Raw genomic sequence first — 16,768 nt, 5'->3', positions numbered from 1 at the left:
AAATTAAAATTAACAGCCCCCATCAATAGTTTTTTTATTGTGTGTAGTTTTTGCTAGTATGAACAACATGCCACTGGACATCTTTGTTTATACATCTGCCTGTACTTGTTTGTTCTAAGAAAACAGTCTCCAGGTGAAAGGGTCTAAGTACATTTTAGGCTTTGCTATTGTTGTTCTGCCCAGGCTGGAGTGCAGTGGTGCCATCACCAGCTGACTGCATCCTCGTCCTCCCAGGCTCAGGTGATTCTCCCACCTCAGCCTTCTGAGTAGTGGAGATGTAGTATACTTTTTTTGTTTGTTTTTTGAGACGGACCACCCAGGCTGGAGTGCAGTGGCACTATCTCGGTTCACTGCAAACTCTGCCTCCCGGGTTCAAGCGATTCTCCTGCCTCAGCCTTCTGAGTATCTGGGATTACAGGCATGCGCCACCACACCCAGCTAATTTTTGTATTTTTGGTAGAATCAGGGTTTCACCATGTTGGCCAGGCTGATCTCGAACTCCTGACCTCAAGGGATCCACCCACCTTGCCCTCCCAAAGTGCTGGGATTACAGGCATGAGCCACCGCACCTGGTCTGTTTTAGGCTTTTTTTAAAAAAAACAATGTCCAGGCCAGGCAGATGGCTCATCACTGTGACACCTCCACACTTCAGCCTGGGCTACAGAGCGAGACACTGTGTTAAAAAAAAAAAAAAAAAAAAAAAAAAACCGAGTTATTTTTAAATTACACTTTAGGGCCGGGCACGGTGGCTCATGCCTGTAATCCCAGCCCTTTGGGAGGCTGAGGCAGGTGGATCACGAGTTCAAGAGTTCAAGACCAGTCTGGCCAACATGGTAAAACGCTGTCTCTACTAAAAATACCAAAATTAGTTGGGCATGGTGGTGCGTGCTTGTAATCCCAGCTACTCAAGAAGCTGAGTCAGGAGAATTGCTTGAATCCAAGAGGCAGAGGTTGCAGTGAGCCAAAATCGTTGCATTGCAGTGATCCGAGATTGTGCCACTGCACTTCAGCATGGGCAGTAGAGCGAGACTCCATCTCAAAAAAAAAAAGAAAAGAAAAAAATTACATGTTAGCAAATTGAACCAGCTTCCACTAATAGTGTATATCTATAGCATTCTGTTTGCACTATTGGAAAACACTGAGTATTATCACTCTTTTGAGGGGTATATTTTTTGTCTTTGAGAATATTTATTTCAAAAGTAGTGTGTTTTATGGTGTACAAATGTAGGTGTTACAGAGATGTAAAATGTAATATTTACCACTACTCCTATAGTGTCCCCTGTAGTTAACCTCTGTTAATAGGCCAGTGTTACCATTTTTTATTTCTGCTAATTTGGCAAAGAAAGTGTTTTTATGTAAGAGTTTCCTATTCACATATTTCTTCTATTTTTCTCTCGAGATATTTATATTGTTATCAGTATTATTTAAGGGCTTTTATTTTAGTATTTTATTTTTTTTTGAGAAGGAATCTCACTCTGTCACCCAGGCTGGAGTGCAGTGTCGTGATCTTGAATCACTGCAACCTCTGCCGCCTCTTCCACCAATTCTTCCACCTCAGCCTCCCGAGTAGCTGGGATTACAGGCGCCCGCCACCACACCCAGCTAATTTCTGTATTTTTAGTAGAGACTGAGTTTCACCATGTTGGTTGACCAGGCTGGTCTCGAACTCTTGACCTCAGGTAATCCGCCCGCCTCTGCCTCCCAAAGTGCTGGGATTACAGATGTGAGCCACTGTGTCTGGCTATTTAGGGGCTATTTATATACTAAAAACAAGTAAAAGTTTTATAGTTTTTGTGGCATATGGTACTTTTTAACATTTTTTGGAGTCATATCTATTAATCATTATAAATTCAGCCTTTGGTGTCATGCTTGGAGTCTTTTTCCTCCTCCATGATATATACTCACCTATGTGTTCTCCTAGGACTTTAAGGGATACCTAATTAACTTGGAACCATACAATGTCCAAGCATTATTCACATACTTTATTAAAGTGAAAATTAAGTCAAGCAGTAAGTAACCAGAACATAATATAAGTATGAACCAAGAATGTCCTAGTGCGATGTGTGTGCTCATTCCTGAACACCTTACATGCACCTACAGCATCAATGTGCCAAGTCTTGGAATCAAGCTGTGTGTGTTTTCACAGTTCTTCACATTTACACATTTTTTTTCTTTAATGACATAAACTGGAGCTTTCAAAGAGTAGTGTGTTTGTGTGTCTGTATGTGTACTAAAATATATATATATATATAAGGCCAGGCACAGTGGCTCACGCCTGTAATCCCAGCACTTGGGAGGCCGAGGCGGGCGGATCATGAGATCAGGAGATCAAGCCCATCCTGGCTAACACGGTAAAACCCCATCTCTACTAAAAATACAAAAAATTAGCCGGGTGTGGTGGCGGGTGCCTGTAGTCCCAGCTACTAGGAGAGGCTGAGGCAGGAGAATGGCCTGAACCGGGGAGGCGGAGCTTGCAGTGAGCTGAGATCCTGCCACTGCACTCTAGCCTGGGCAACAGAGCGAGACTCTGTCTCAAGAAAAAAAAAAAATAAAATGTATATATAACAAAATTTGCCATTTTAATCATTTTAATAAACCCACAATTATCTTGGCATATAATGAGGTAGAATTTTTTTTTTCCAGATATGTAGGCAGTTGCCCCAAACCCTTTTTTTGTTTTGTTTTTTGAGACGTTATCTCGCTCTGTTGCACAGGCAGTGGTGAGTGCACTGGTGCGATCTTGGCTCACTGCAGCCTCCATCTCCTGGGTTCAAGGGATTCTCCCCTCAGCCTCCCTAGTAGCTGGGATTAAAGACATGTGCCGCCGGGCGCAGTGGCTCATGCTTGTAATCCCAGCACTTTGGGAGGCTGAGGCGGGCGGATCACGAGGTCAGGAGATCGAGACCACAATGAAACCCCATCTCTACTAAAAAATACAAAAAATTAGCCGGGCGTGGTGGTGGGCGCCTGTAGTCCCAGCTACTCGGAGAGGCTGAGGCAGGAGAATGGCGTGAACCCGGGAGGCGGAGCTTGCAGTGAGCCGAGATTGCGCCGCTGCACTCCAGCCTGGGCGACAGAGCAAGACTCCGTCTCAAAAAAAAAAAAAAAAAAAGACATGCGCCACCATGCCCAGCTTATTTTTGCATTTTTAGTAGAGACAGGGTTTCGCTGTGTTGGCCAGGGTGGTTTCGTAACTCCTGACCTCGGATGATACGCCCACCCCGGCCGCAACCTCATTTATGAATGAACTCCTTTCCCTACTAACTTGAAGGGACATCCTTAACATATGTGAAATTCTTATACTAGATACAGTTAAATCTCTTCCTGTTTTGAACTTGTCTCCATTAGTGTTTGTGTTGTTCTGCATGCTGCCACGCTTTTCATTATCACAGCTTTAGAATATTTTTTAATGTCTGACAGATAAGATTATCTCTCATTACTTTTCAGATGTTTCTTAGGTATCCTAGTACTTTTATTTATTGGATGAACTTTCAAATCACTTTCAAATTCTAAAATATTCACTAAGCTTTAGTGTGAAATGTGTTGTCTGTCTACCCTAGATTGATTGGAGATTACTGGCCTTTCTTCACTCTCTCCGATATTTATGTCAAATTGTATACAGAATTTTATTTCAAACACGACGTTCTCCTAGGATCAGTGTTGTTTCAGGTAGATTTATTTCAGTCAGTACATTCCAAAGCAGTTGCCTGCTCTACAGCAAAAAATCAAACTTGTTTTCCTGTGCTGTCACGCTATGGTCAACATGGGAGAAATCTGTTCCGGCCTCGGGTCACCAAGAAGTGGGTGGAGATTTCTCCCCATGAGCAACCAATCCAGCATCAGGCCCCAACTGGGTGTCTTCTAATTCAATTCAATTCAATTCTGACACTATCTACCTGAAGATAGGGTCAGTTGCCACAGGTTTGGGACTCAGTCCCCAAGATTACCCCCTCTTCAGATGCCGGTCGCCAGCCCCAGGTGGTTTTACCTGCACGTCTGACCGTCTGGCTATAAATCAGGTTCTCACAAGCCTCTCCTAAGGTTCAGTAATTTGCAGGAGCACCTCACAGAACTCAGGGAAACACCTGCTTAGGCTTACCGGTTTCTCAAGGACACTGCAAAGGATTCCAATGAACACCAGGTGGAGAAGATGCACAGGGCAATGCTGTGGGGAGGGGCGTGGAGTCTCCATGCCCTCTCTGGGCACACCACCTGCCAGTCACCTTCACATGTTCAGCTGTATCAGGAAGTTCTCCGAACCCAGTCCTTTTGGGTTTTTAGGAAAGCTTCATTACGTAGGCATGAGTGATTACATCATTGGCCATTGGTGATCAGCTTAACCTTTAGCCCCTCTCCCCTTCCGGAGGTTGGGGGATGGGACTGAAAGTCCCAACCCTCTAATCCTGACTAGGTCTTTCCGGTGACCAGCCCCCATCCTGAAGCTATCTAGGGAATTCCAGCCACTAGTCATTAACATATAAAAGAAACTTATCACTGCGGAGATTCCAACCACGTTAGGAGATAAGTGTTAGGAAATGGGGACGAAGACCAAATATATATTTCACAATATCACACCCATCTATCACCATAATGATTTTCTCCTTTCTACATATTGCCTGTACTATTACATACTAATATTTGTATCAGCTGATATTTTTCCCTTACATTTAAGTGGACACTTACCATTGCAGTCATGAATGGCAAGACAGTATCACTTTGTCACAAATATAAGGTAACAATAAAAATGAATAAAGAAAGCAAAATGATGTTATTAAAGTCTAATACAAGGACCATAAAGCCACTAGTACAGAGATTTTGTTCTTAATTCTGGATTCCCACCTTTGTACATAACACTAAATTGTTTGCGTGTGAAAATGTATTATACTTAGATATGCATAGATCATGTTGGTGTGTTTCCTTGATCTCAAACCATTTGAATGAAGAACTCTTCTACGCAGTTACCTGAAAGTAAAAGAACCTTCTTAACAGCAACCAGGATTTATATTTTAGAACCTCAATCAGAAACAAAATTGGAAAAGTACTCTTTTGTTCTTCATGAATTGCAAAATAACCTCCAGAGTGAACCAGCCTGGTTCCAGGACTGCTTGCACAGTAAACATACATACTTGTTAGGACTTTGGAGAATATTCACATTGGAAAAACCTTAAAGGTCTGAAAATGTTTTTACATTTTGTGTTTTTAAGACCTTGCCACCATGGAAGAAAGAGTACAAAGACGATATTATGAAAAGCTGACGGAATTTGTGGCTGATATGACCAAAATTTTTGATAACTGTCGTTACTACAATCCAAGTGACTCCCCGTTTTACCAGTGTGCAGAAGTTCTTGAATCATTCTTTGTACAGAAATTGAAAGGCTTCAAAGCTAGCAGGTGAGCAAATGGGTTCAGTGTTCTGAATTAATTCAGCTCTTCATACTCATTATACTATTCTGTCTAACGATTCAACCAGTGCACTTTATGGTAAATTTAACCTTAAATATCTTAAAAAAAAAAAAAAAAATCAATACTCCAGGGTTATGATCTGCTGCCAAGAAGTGGACAAATTGCTGGGTTTGTTGTTGATCTACTTAGTCTTTTTTTAAAATTCAAAAAGTGGCCGGGCACAGTGGCTCACGCCTGTAATCCCAACACTTTGGAAGGCCAAGGCAGGTGGATCACCTGAGGTCAGGAGTTCGAGACCAGCCTGGCCAACATGGGGAAACCCCGTCTCTACCAAAAATACAAAAATTAGCCAGGTGTGGTGATGCACACATGTAATCTCAGCTACTTGGGTGGCTGAGGCACGAGAATCACTTGAACTCGGGAGGTGGAGGTTGCGGTGAGCCAAGATCACACCACTGCTCCAGCCTGGGTGACAATGAGACTCTCACGGGGTGGCGGGGTTGGGGGTGTGTGTGGGGGGGAGTGGGGGGGTGGAAATCCCAGACTCGTCAACATAATGAGACCGTGTCTCTACAAAAACTTCAAAAATTAACTGGGCATAGTGGCATGCACCTGTAGTCCTAGCTACTCAGGAGGCTGTGACAGGAAGATCACTTGTGCCCAGGAGTTCAAGGCTGCCGTGAGCTGTGATTACACCACTGCTCTCCAGCCTGAGTGACAGAGTGAGACCCTGTCTCAAAAAAAAGACAAGAATAAAAGAAAAATTTCCTGAACTGCTGATAGTCACAGGACTTTAAATTCTAGCAGAATAAATTCCTTCACTCAGCAAATGACTTTTGAGAACCTAATGTGTGCCTGATACCGGGAATTTAGCAGTGAATAAATTAAGGCCCCTGCACTCTATGAGGGGTGGGTGGAGCAAGGGGGACAGTTGATAAACATCATAAACCAGGTAGACAAATGGAAAAAGACTCACCTGTACATACATCACTATAAAATTTCCAAATGCTAAGAATAAAAGAAACTCTTAGATAAAACTTACAGTCTATAAAACAATAATTAGATTGGTGTCAGATTTTTCTGCTATGACATTTAGTGCTAGAAGATTATGGATAAATCTAAAAGTTTAAGAAAAAATGATTGTCAGCCTAGAAGTCTGTGCAGCCAAACAGTCAAGTTTAGAGGCAGAATAAATACATTTTCAGTCATGTGAGGACTCAGGGCATCCCTTCTTGGCAGGTATTTTTAAAAAGTGTGTGCTCTTGGCCAGGCACGGTGGCTCACGCCTGTAATCCCAGCACTTTGGGAGGCCAAGGTGGGTGGATCACTTGAGGTCAGCAGTTCAAGACCATCTTGACCAACATGGCGAAACCCCATCTCTGCTTAAAATACAAAAAGTAGGCGGGCATAATGGTACATGCCTGTAGTTTGAGCTATGCAGGAGGCTGAGGCATGAGAATCACTTGAACCCGGAAGGCACAGGCTGCAGTGAGCTGAGATTGTGCCACTGCATTCCATTCTCGGTGTCAGAGTGAGACTCCATCTCAGAAGAAAAAAAAATGTGTGCTATCAAAAATAAGGAAACAATTTTTTTCCTTTTTAATAATGTGTCTTCCTGTAATCCCAGCACTTTGGGAGGCCGAGGCAGGCAGATCACGAGGTCAGGAGATCGAGACCATCCTGGCTAACACGGTGAAACCCGTGGGCGACAAAGCAAGACTCTGTCTCAAAAAAAAAAAAAAAAGCCGGGCGCAGTGGCTCACGCCTGTAAACCCAGCACTTTGGGAGGCTGAGGCAGGCAGATTACGAGGTCAGGAGATCGAGACTGACCTGGTTTCTCCATGTTGGCGAGGCTGGTCTCAAACTCCCAACCTCAGGTGATCCACCTGCCTTGGCCTCCCAAAGTGCTGGGATTACAGGCGTGAGCCACCGCACCCAGCCATGATGTATCTTTTTATTTAGGGACAGGTTCTTTTTATGACCCAAGCTAGTCTTGAACTCCTGAGCTCAGGTGATCCTCCCACCAGCCTTGGCCTTCCAAAGTGCTGGGATTACAGCCATGAACCTCTGTGCTGGGCCAGAAATTTTTTTTTTTTTTTTTTTTTTTTTTTTTTTTGAGACGGAGTCTCGCTCTGTCGCCCAGGCTGGAGTGCAGTGGCGCAATCTCGGCTCACTGCAAGCTCCACCTCCCGGGTTCACGCCATTCTCCTGCCTCAGCCTCCTGAGTAGCTGGGACTACAGGCGCCCGCCACCTCGCCCGGCTAATTTTTTGTATTTTTAGTAGAGACGGGGTTTCAGCGTGGTCTCGATCTCCTGACCTCGTGATCCGCCCGCCTCGGCCTCCCAAAGTGCTGAGATTACAAGCGTGAGCCACCGCGCCCGGCCAATTTTTTTTTTGAGACAGAGTCTCACTCTGTTGCCCAGGCTGGAGTTCAGTGGCACAATCTCGGCTCACTGCAACCTCTGCCTCCTGGGTTCAAGCAATTCTTCTGCCTCAGCCTCCCAAGTAGCTGGGATTACAGGCACCCACCACCATGCCCAGCTAATTTTTGTATTTTTAGTAGAGACGGGTTTCACCATGTGGGCCAAGCTGGTCTCAAACTGCAGACCTCGTGATCCGCCTGCCTTGGCCTCCCAAAGTGCTGGGATTACAGATGGGAGCCACCGTGCCCGGCCAGAAATTTTTGTTTATTTGAGTTCAGAAAACAAGAGGTTCAGGAAAGCAATGAGAATTACTCTGACCCAGGATGACATTTATACAGCAGGCTGTAAAATGTCAGCAGGCTGTAAAATGTCAGCAGTCCAAATCCTAGCAGGAGAATGGAGCACTCCCCAGAGGCTCAGTAGAGCAAGAAAATGACTCATACATTAGATAATTTGTTTAAGACAGAAAAACATAAGGCTATGATTAAGCCAAAGAATGTCAGGGATAAAAATGAAAGGCAATTAGAAACGCCACTAAAAACAGAAAGTTGTATAAGTGTGCCCTGTTGGCTGGGCACAGTGGCTCATGCCTGTAATCCTAACACATTGAGAGGCTGAGGCAGGAGGATGCTTGAGCCCAGGAATTCTAGACCAGCCTGGGCAACATGACGAAACCCCATCTTTACAAAACACAAAAATTAGCCAGGCATGGTGATGCGCACCTGTGGTCCCAGCTACAGAGGCTGAGGTGGGAGGATTGAGCCCATGAGGTAGACGCTGCAGTGAGCCATCTTTATGCCACTGCACTCCAGCCTGGACGACACAACAAAACCCTGTCTCAAAAAAAAAAAAAAAAAAAAAAAAAAGCCCTATTAGCAAAGGACTAGGAGCTACAGAGAAAAATATTTACATTTCCGTAGTAACATAAATGACACTGGGCCGGGCACGGTGGCTCACACCTGTAATCCCAACACTTTGGAAGGCCAAGGCGCATGGATCATCGGAGGTCAGGAGTCGAGACCAGCCTGGCCAACATGATAAAACCCCATCTCTACCAAAAATACAAAAATTAGCCAGGTGTGGTGGCACATGCCTGTAATCCCAGCTACTCAGGAGGCTGAGACAGAATCACTTGAACCTGGGAGATGGAGGTTGCAGTGCCATTGCACTCCAGCCTGGGCCACAAGAGCAAAACTCCGTCTCAAAGATAATAAAAATAATGACATTGATTTTCAACTTTTAGAATCACCCTATAGACAAAGCATAGAATGATATAATTTTTAAATTATAGAGAAATAAAACTTGGACTCAAAAAGAGAGGTGGGAAAATGGTTAAGTGAGCTTGGTTCTCCTTGCCATAGCAGGGCTTAAACAAAAGTTGATGATACAAGAAATAGCAGTATAACAAATTACCCTGGCGGGGCGTGGTAGCTCATGCCTGTAATCCCAGCACTTTGGAAGGCCGAGGCAGGCGGATCACCAAAGGTCAGGAGTTCAAGACCAGCCTGGCCAACATGGTGAAACCCTGTCTACGCTAAAATAAAAAAATTAGCTAGGTGTGGTGGTGCACGTTTGTAAGTCTCAGCTACTCGGGAGGCTGAGACAGGAGAATCACTTGAAACTGGGAGGCGGAGGTTGCAGATCGCACCACTACACTCCAGCCTGGGCAACAAGAGCGAGACTCCATCTCAAAAAAAAATGAACAAAAAAACCTACCCAGGCTGGGTGTGGTGGCTTATGCCTGTAATCTTAACACTTTGGGAGGCTGAGGTGGGTGAATCACTTGAGGTCAGGGGTTCAAGACCAGCCTGGCCAACGTGGTAAAACCTCGTCTCTAGTAAAAATACAAAAATTAGCTGGGCCTGGGGGCAGGCACCTGTAATCCCAGCTACTGGGGAGGCTGAGGCAGGAGAATCATTTGAACCCGGGAGGAGGAGGTTGCAGTGAGCTGAGATCCCGCCACTACACTCCAGCCTGGGCAACATTGAGACTCCGTCTCAAAAAGAAAAAGAAATCTACCCAGAGAACTGAAAAGTCAAAGGGATTGATCATAGGGAGCCTGGATTTCAGATGGAGTTAAGGCAGGACAGAGGAGCACAACTTCTCATTATAAGCCTGTCTATGGTTTTTGATTTGTACATCGTGGTTATTCCTCTGGTTCAGTTTCTAAAATTGCTTTTTTAAATTGGAAAGGCCTTTAGTGGTAACTGTGAGGTAGAAGCCAAGGGGTGTGAATCCTACTCTGCTGCCAGCTTGCCGGCAGAGCCCAGAGGATGACTGCTGGCAACTGCTGATGAAGGAGAGGAAATTGCCTGGAGGTCCTGGGGCCTGTAGGCAAGACAAAGGGAATTTGGTAAAGGAGAGATGGAGGCCTAGGCTGGGCCTGCACAGTGAAGGGGCCACTTAGGATGTCTTCTTGCCACGTGGTGATTTTATGTAGCTTTTTAATATACTCAAGTTGACATAATTTTCATTAAAGCACATGGGAGCTGAATTGAGAAGTTTGCTCAATTCTGCTTAAATAAACAAATTAGGCTGTATGCAGTGGTGCACGCCTGTGATACCAACGCTTTGAGAAGCCAAAGCAGGCAGTTCGCTTGAGCCCAGGAGTTTGAGACCAGCCTGGGCAACATGGGGAAACCGCATCTTTACAGAAAATACAAAAAATTAGCCGGGCATGGTGGCATGTGCCTGTAGTCCCAGCTACCCAGAAGGCTGAGGTAGGAGGATCACCTGAGCCCTGGAGGTTGAGGCTGCAGTGAGCTGTGATTGCGCCACTGCACTCCAGACTGGGCTGCAGAGTGAGACCTTGTCTAAAAACAAAACAAAATTTCTATTGCTTTCCAGATTTAAGGCAGAATGAAACATAACTAGCCAGTTATTGAAACTTGATTTATTTATGGATTTCCAGAATTTCCTTTGCCATATTTTCCCATTTTAATTTATGATCTCCATCATTGTTTGCACATTGTTTTCATTACTGCACTTTGTTATAATTCATCATTTATACCATCCATATTCTTTCTTTTCTTACAGATTGTGATATCTTTAGTCTGAATTTTTAACTGGAATCAGAACTGGATGTTGGGGTCACTCTTTGTTTTATTGTACCTCGTGATTACCTAATTCAAAATTGCCCCCCAAAAAGTCAGATTAGTTAATACAATTTTTTAATGTTAAAGATGTATCGTGGTAAAAAATTTATTCTAGCAGCCATGTTGAACAATGTATTTAAAAATTGTAAACTCTTGGAATACTGTATTTATCTGCTATTGCAATATAAAGTCCTTTGACTTAGTCCTGGTAACTGTACAGTAATTTGGTTTACTAATGAAAGTTGTGAATAAAACTGTGAAACTAGAAGGGAGACTTTCTGGACTTTAATAGAAAAATGTGATTTTAAGATTGCTTTTTCTTTTGTTTTAGCATAATTATTCCCTTTATATTCCCCTCATCAATGTAAATAAACACACACACACACACACACACACACACCTTTCACCACAATGGTAATGCTTCTGTGAATGCCTCTATTTGTCCAGTTGTTTGAAAATGTTGTAATCTTTATTAGACAAATTATATATATATATATTTTTAAATATTGGCTTTTTCCAGTGAGCTGTTATGTTTAGTGTACAGTGAAAAGTTTTAATATTATAGGTTAAAAATTTCTTAATTGTTCTTTTCTATTCGCTTGCCAAGGGTGAATGAAAGAACATGGCTGCCTCTCCCAGACTGACTGACCTTGGCATCCGCATAAAGCATCATTGTTTTCAAAAATGAAGGGTTCTTAATTGTTCCCTTTTTTCTATATTCTGTAGGTCTCATAACAACAAACTGCAGTCTACAGCTTCTTAAAGTTCAGCGTGTTAACCTAACATAAAACACAGCAAGAATCTGGTTGTCTGAACTATTTTAAATTAAGGAGCCAGATGTTTTTAGTCAGGCTATCCTGACAAGACTTGACCTAAACTTCGTTTTTATTGGTCATAACAGTCCAATTATATTCTTGGCCAATTTTGTCCAACGGACAAGAAAAAAGCAAAGTCAACGACACCATTATCTTGTCAAGATCAAATGGTTTTACTATTGTGGCAGAAGCGAGAAAACTTTGTTTATTGAAAAAAAAAAGAAAAAGAAAGCAAGAAAAAAAGATACTATGGGGTCAAGTGTAACTCCATGGAAATGCCACGTCTGCTCTTCAGTGAAGAAGCTGGTTTAGAGTCTCACAGAAAACTTTTGACTGTATTTATTTATTGTTGCAAAAAAGACGCTTTTTTATTGCTGCCCTCATTTGTCAGCTGATTATTTTTTCTTATAAAATCCAGCCCCAGTTACATATAATCATCTGTATCTTTATCATGATTCCTGTAGGTAAAAGTACAAGACGACCTCTAGATGTCTTTTCTTTCTATGAAAGGAGCTGCTATGTACACATGTGCACACACACACAACTGGGAATCAACAATGAGTTTATTGATCATGGTAGATTAAAGTTAAGCTTGCATAAAGGTTGGGCTAAGTGGTCCTGGACTACAGACTCTGTTGCCTTGAATATAACAGTACAATTTGTCAATTACTCCGCACCAGGCTAAAATGAGTAAAATCTATTTGAAGGTATCTTGTTTGTAAACATTTGTCAGATTCTAATTTTTTTCTTTTGTATTAAAATTCAACTATGGATGTATATGAAACAAAATAAATGGAGATAATTTTTCTCCCACAGACAGAGGTGTCTTTGAATGTGCGCTAATGATTATCTGTAAGCCTTTGTGGGGAGGGAGGGCTGCAAGGTCATGAAAGGCAGAAGAATCTAATTGTGCCTGGATTTCTCCAGGACAGCAGTGGCCTCTCGTTTTATCATTCCCAGTCCATTGTCATCACGTCAGAGAAAAATCTTCAGGGGTGCTAATCCTGTTGCATCAGTTGATCATACTAACGAAAAAGGTAATGTGACAAGATACACATTGCCTTCATCTGTACATTCTGTGATACCAGGCAAATTACCAATTACAGACAGCTACTTATATTTTATGAAGGGCATTTTTTAGATGACCTCATCCTCTGTGTTATTTGTTGATTGGGTTTGTTTTCTGTTTTTTGGTTTATTTGTTTCTTCCACGTAAGGAAAAGTAGTGTAAACAGTAGCGAGAAAATGGAAACCACAGAGGAAGATGTATTTTGCATGTTTTTCCTTTCAATGTTCTTACACGTTGTATCACTGCATTGTGCTAACAGCTTCTATAAAATCTGCCATAGTTGGATTATGCAGCTTTGCAAAAATTTTACTAGATTTTGCACTAACTCATATTAGCTTTGTCCTACCAACTTCTGGAATTTATCTAATTATTGTTTTTAAAAGTTTCTTTCCTTTTAATGTTTCCCTGCTATGCAAAACCTTTCCCAGACCTCAGTTTCTTAAAAGAAAGATGTTGCTACAGTTCCCGATTCTTTCTTATTACAGGCTCAGGTGTACAGGTTATTCTGGGTTAATTTTATCTAATGAAGCCCATTCCTTTTTGTACATAAAGATGTCACTTAAACCTATGCTTACAAACTAAAGAGACTAATCGCTCAATATGAAAACATGAAAACATTTTTGCTTAAAGTATTAAGATGGAAGTAGTTAAATATGGATTATTTTGTCCTTTTACTGTTTTAAAAAATGTTACATATTGTATGCACTGTGCTGATGCAAGAATTCTACATTTTAATGAATTATAAAATTATTCTGCATCTCATCACGTCACAGTATTTCTGTACTATTTATTCATATATATATAAATATATATGGGCTTAATCATTTAAAATTTGTTGCAGCAAGAACTTTCCTACCTGTAGGCAATAGATTGCTATGTTTTTAACAAATTGTGGCAAATTCTAAACAGCAATTCTTTTGTACGTAATAGGACATTTCATCCTAGAAAAATAAAGTAATGTTTCTGACATTGGATTTGTTGCAGTTTCTAATGAAGCAATGGTTGGTTGGTTAATATGTTTTCTGTAGCTGTTAGCCTTGCCAAATTGTACAAAAAGGATACATTTTATGGAAATCTGAAACCAGGAAGATGTTAATTTCATGTGTATTTAATGGTATAAAGTGTTTTATAGTTTCTATCACCATAAATACATAGACATTTTATAGTTTCATCAACTACAGAGCTTTAGTCCTTCAAAAGTAATTTTTGAAAAACATACTTCTTTTTTTTTTTTGAGATGGAGTTTCCCTCTTGTTGCCCAGGCTGGAGTGCAGTGATGCCATCTCGGCTCACCACAACCTCTGCCTCCTGGGTTCAAGCAATTCTCCTGCCTCAGCCTCCCAAGTAGCAGGGATTACAGGCATGCGCCACCGCACCCGGCTAATTTTGTATTTTTAGTAGAGACGGGGTTTCTCCATGTTGGTCAGGCTGGTCTCGAACTCCCAACCCCAGGTGATCCGCCTGCCTTGGCCTCCCAAAATGCTGGGATTATAGACATGAGCCACCATGCCCGGCCTGAAAACCATGCATTCTTACAGAACATGATGAATTCCAAAAGCTGCTTTTCTGTGACAAGCAGAAATCTTTGACAAGCTTCTGCTATTCAGAAAGATCTACATAATACAGCTATTTTGCTTCCAATAATTCAGGCAGTAAACTACATTTGTGATACTCTTAGGATGTTTCTACCCCAGGCCTTGGGCTTATAAATACATTTAATTTGCATCAATAGATTTCCTTGGCTAAAAGTATTTTCAATACCTGTTATACTTTACCTGCCAAGTTCACAATCCTTGAAACCATTTCATGAAAAATGTTTTCCTATTGGTAAAGCTTTTCTCCTATCCAAATTCTGCAGGAGGTTTAAATAAAATTGTGGCTGGGCATGGCGGCTCACGCCTATAATCTCAGCACTTCGGGAGACTGAAGCAAGTGGGTCACTTGAGGTCAGGAGTTGGAGAGACCTGCCTGGCCAACATGGTGAAACCCTGTCTCTACTAAAAATACAGCAATTTAGCTGGACAAGAGGCACACGCCGGTAGTACTCAGGAGGCTGAGGTGGGAGGATGGCTTGAACCCGGGAGGCAGAGGTTGCAGTGAGCCAAGATTGTGCCACTGCACTCCAGCCTGAGCGACACAGCGAGACTCCGTCTCAAAAAGAGTGAGCTTTTGGAGATATTTTCTGAAGTAAAATAATTACCTTTTTATATTTCAAATGGCCTAGAGTGTTATTTAGAGACACTAAGATTTGCTGTTGTTTGTAATCTACCTTCCTAGGATCTGCAAATAAAAGTTATTTCCCTATTTCTGTTAATTCCTTTAGGCAAACTCTCTGCTGCTTTATGTTAAAGAGCTAACTTGGTGGCCTTTCAGATCTCTGCACACTTAGTTAGACAAAGCTACATGGTTATTACAGCTTTCACTCTTCACGATCGAAGCTATTACCATAGGTCTCAGATTTCTTGTCCTTAATGTGAGAATGGTGATATTTCACGGATAAAGTAATAAAGGAGGATAAAGTAAAGAATTGAGGGCCGGGCGCGGTGGCTCACGCTTGTAATCCCAGCACTTTGGGAGGCCGAGGCGGGCGGATCACGAGGTCAGGAGATCGAGACCACGGTGAAACCCCGTCTCTACTAAAAGTACAAAAAATTAGCCTGGCATGGTGGCAGGCGCCTGTAGTCCCAGCTACTCGGAGAGGCTGCGGCAGGAGAATGGCGTGAACCCGGGAGGCGGAGCTTGCAGTGAGCCGAGATCGCGCCACTGCACTCCAGCCTGGGCGACACAGCGAGACTCGGTCTCAAAAAAAAAAAAAAAAAAAAAAGAGGAGGTGGGGGGAAGAGCCAGCTGAGAAGTATTTTTAATAATTTGAAACATTCTGAGGTACTTCTAGATACTTGGAGCGAGATACTAAAAGATTTTCTCAGATGATCATACTGCTTGATCCAATTTGAACCAAATTCAGCTAAAGAAATTAGCTATTATTTTCAACTAAAGAAATTAGCTATATTTTAAAAATGTTAATGTCCTGCTTTATCTAATTTATTTATTGCTTGCTCAAATATTTCCTGAAATTGAGGTGATGCATTGCAGGTGGCGGGTCAGTTTTTAGGAGTTTGTTTATATATGTTCATGGTCAACCTTAAAAATGATTTCGGCCGGGTGCGGTGGCTCATGCCTGTAATCCCAGCACTTTGGGAGGCCAAGGTGGGCGGATCAGCTGAGGTCAGGAGTCCGAGACCAGCCTGGTCAACATGGTGAAAACCCCGTCTCCACTAAAAATACAAAAATTAGCAGGCTGTGGTGGCACACGCCTGTAATCCCAGCTACTCAGGAGGCTGAGACAGGAAAATTGCTTGAGCCCAGGAGGCGGAGGTTGCAGTGAGCCAAGATGGTGCCACTGCACTCCAGCCTGGCCGATAGAGCTGTCTAAAAAAAAAAAAAAAAAAATTCAAGAGAAATACTAACAGTGCCAAATGATACTTTACAAGGTGTAAAAAGCTATGGGTCGGGCGTGGTGGCCTACGCCTGTAATCCCAGCACTTTGGGAGGCCAAGGCAGGTGGATCACAAGGTCAGGAGTTCGAGAGCAGCCTGGCCAATGTGGCAAAACCCTGTCTCTACTAAAAATACGAAAAGTAGCCAGGCGTGATGGCGGGCGCCTGTAATCCCAGCTACTCGGGAGACTGAGGCAGGAGTATCGCTAAACCCAGGAGGTGGAGGTTGCAGTGAGCCAAGATTATGCCACTGCTCTCCAGCCTGGGTGACAAGAGCAAGACTCAGTCTGAAATAAATAAATAAAGAGTGTATGTGTTTTATAGACCTTTTCCTACCCAAAGAAAAACAAGTACTTGGCTGGGTGCGGTGGCTCACACCTGTAATCCCAGCACTTCAGGAGGCCGTGGTGGGCAGATCATGAAGTCAGGAGATCGAGACTGTCCTGGCTAACATGGTGAAACCCCG

General features: G+C 42.7%; 1 protein-coding gene across 21 annotated transcripts in view; it reads left to right on the top strand.

The window, feature by feature from the left end:
- BPTF (bromodomain PHD finger transcription factor) overlaps window positions 1-12,556 on the top strand; it is a 159,071-nt gene extending 146,515 nt beyond the window's left edge. For 14 of the 21 annotated variants that reach the window (XM_063617473.1, XM_055243894.2, XM_055243892.2 and 11 more), the window contains 2 exons: window positions 5,205-5,391; window positions 11,649-12,556. In XM_063617473.1, coding sequence (XP_063473543.1) covers window positions 5,205-5,391; window positions 11,649-11,685 — 224 coding nt within the window. In that variant the 3' untranslated portion in view covers window positions 11,686-12,556. Of the gene's footprint in view, window positions 1-5,204; window positions 5,392-10,863 lie in introns of all 21 variants that reach the window. The other 7 variants (XM_063617482.1, XM_063617474.1, XM_063617480.1 and 4 more) reach the window with 1 other exon arrangement.
- The last annotated feature ends 4,212 nt before the right edge of the window (window positions 12,557-16,768 follow it).

This window comes from Symphalangus syndactylus, chromosome 14 (genome assembly GCF_028878055.3).
Source record: "Symphalangus syndactylus isolate Jambi chromosome 14, NHGRI_mSymSyn1-v2.1_pri, whole genome shotgun sequence".
Lineage (NCBI taxonomy): Eukaryota > Metazoa > Chordata > Mammalia > Primates > Hylobatidae > Symphalangus > Symphalangus syndactylus.
This window is presented reverse-complemented; position numbering and strand designations above follow the sequence as displayed.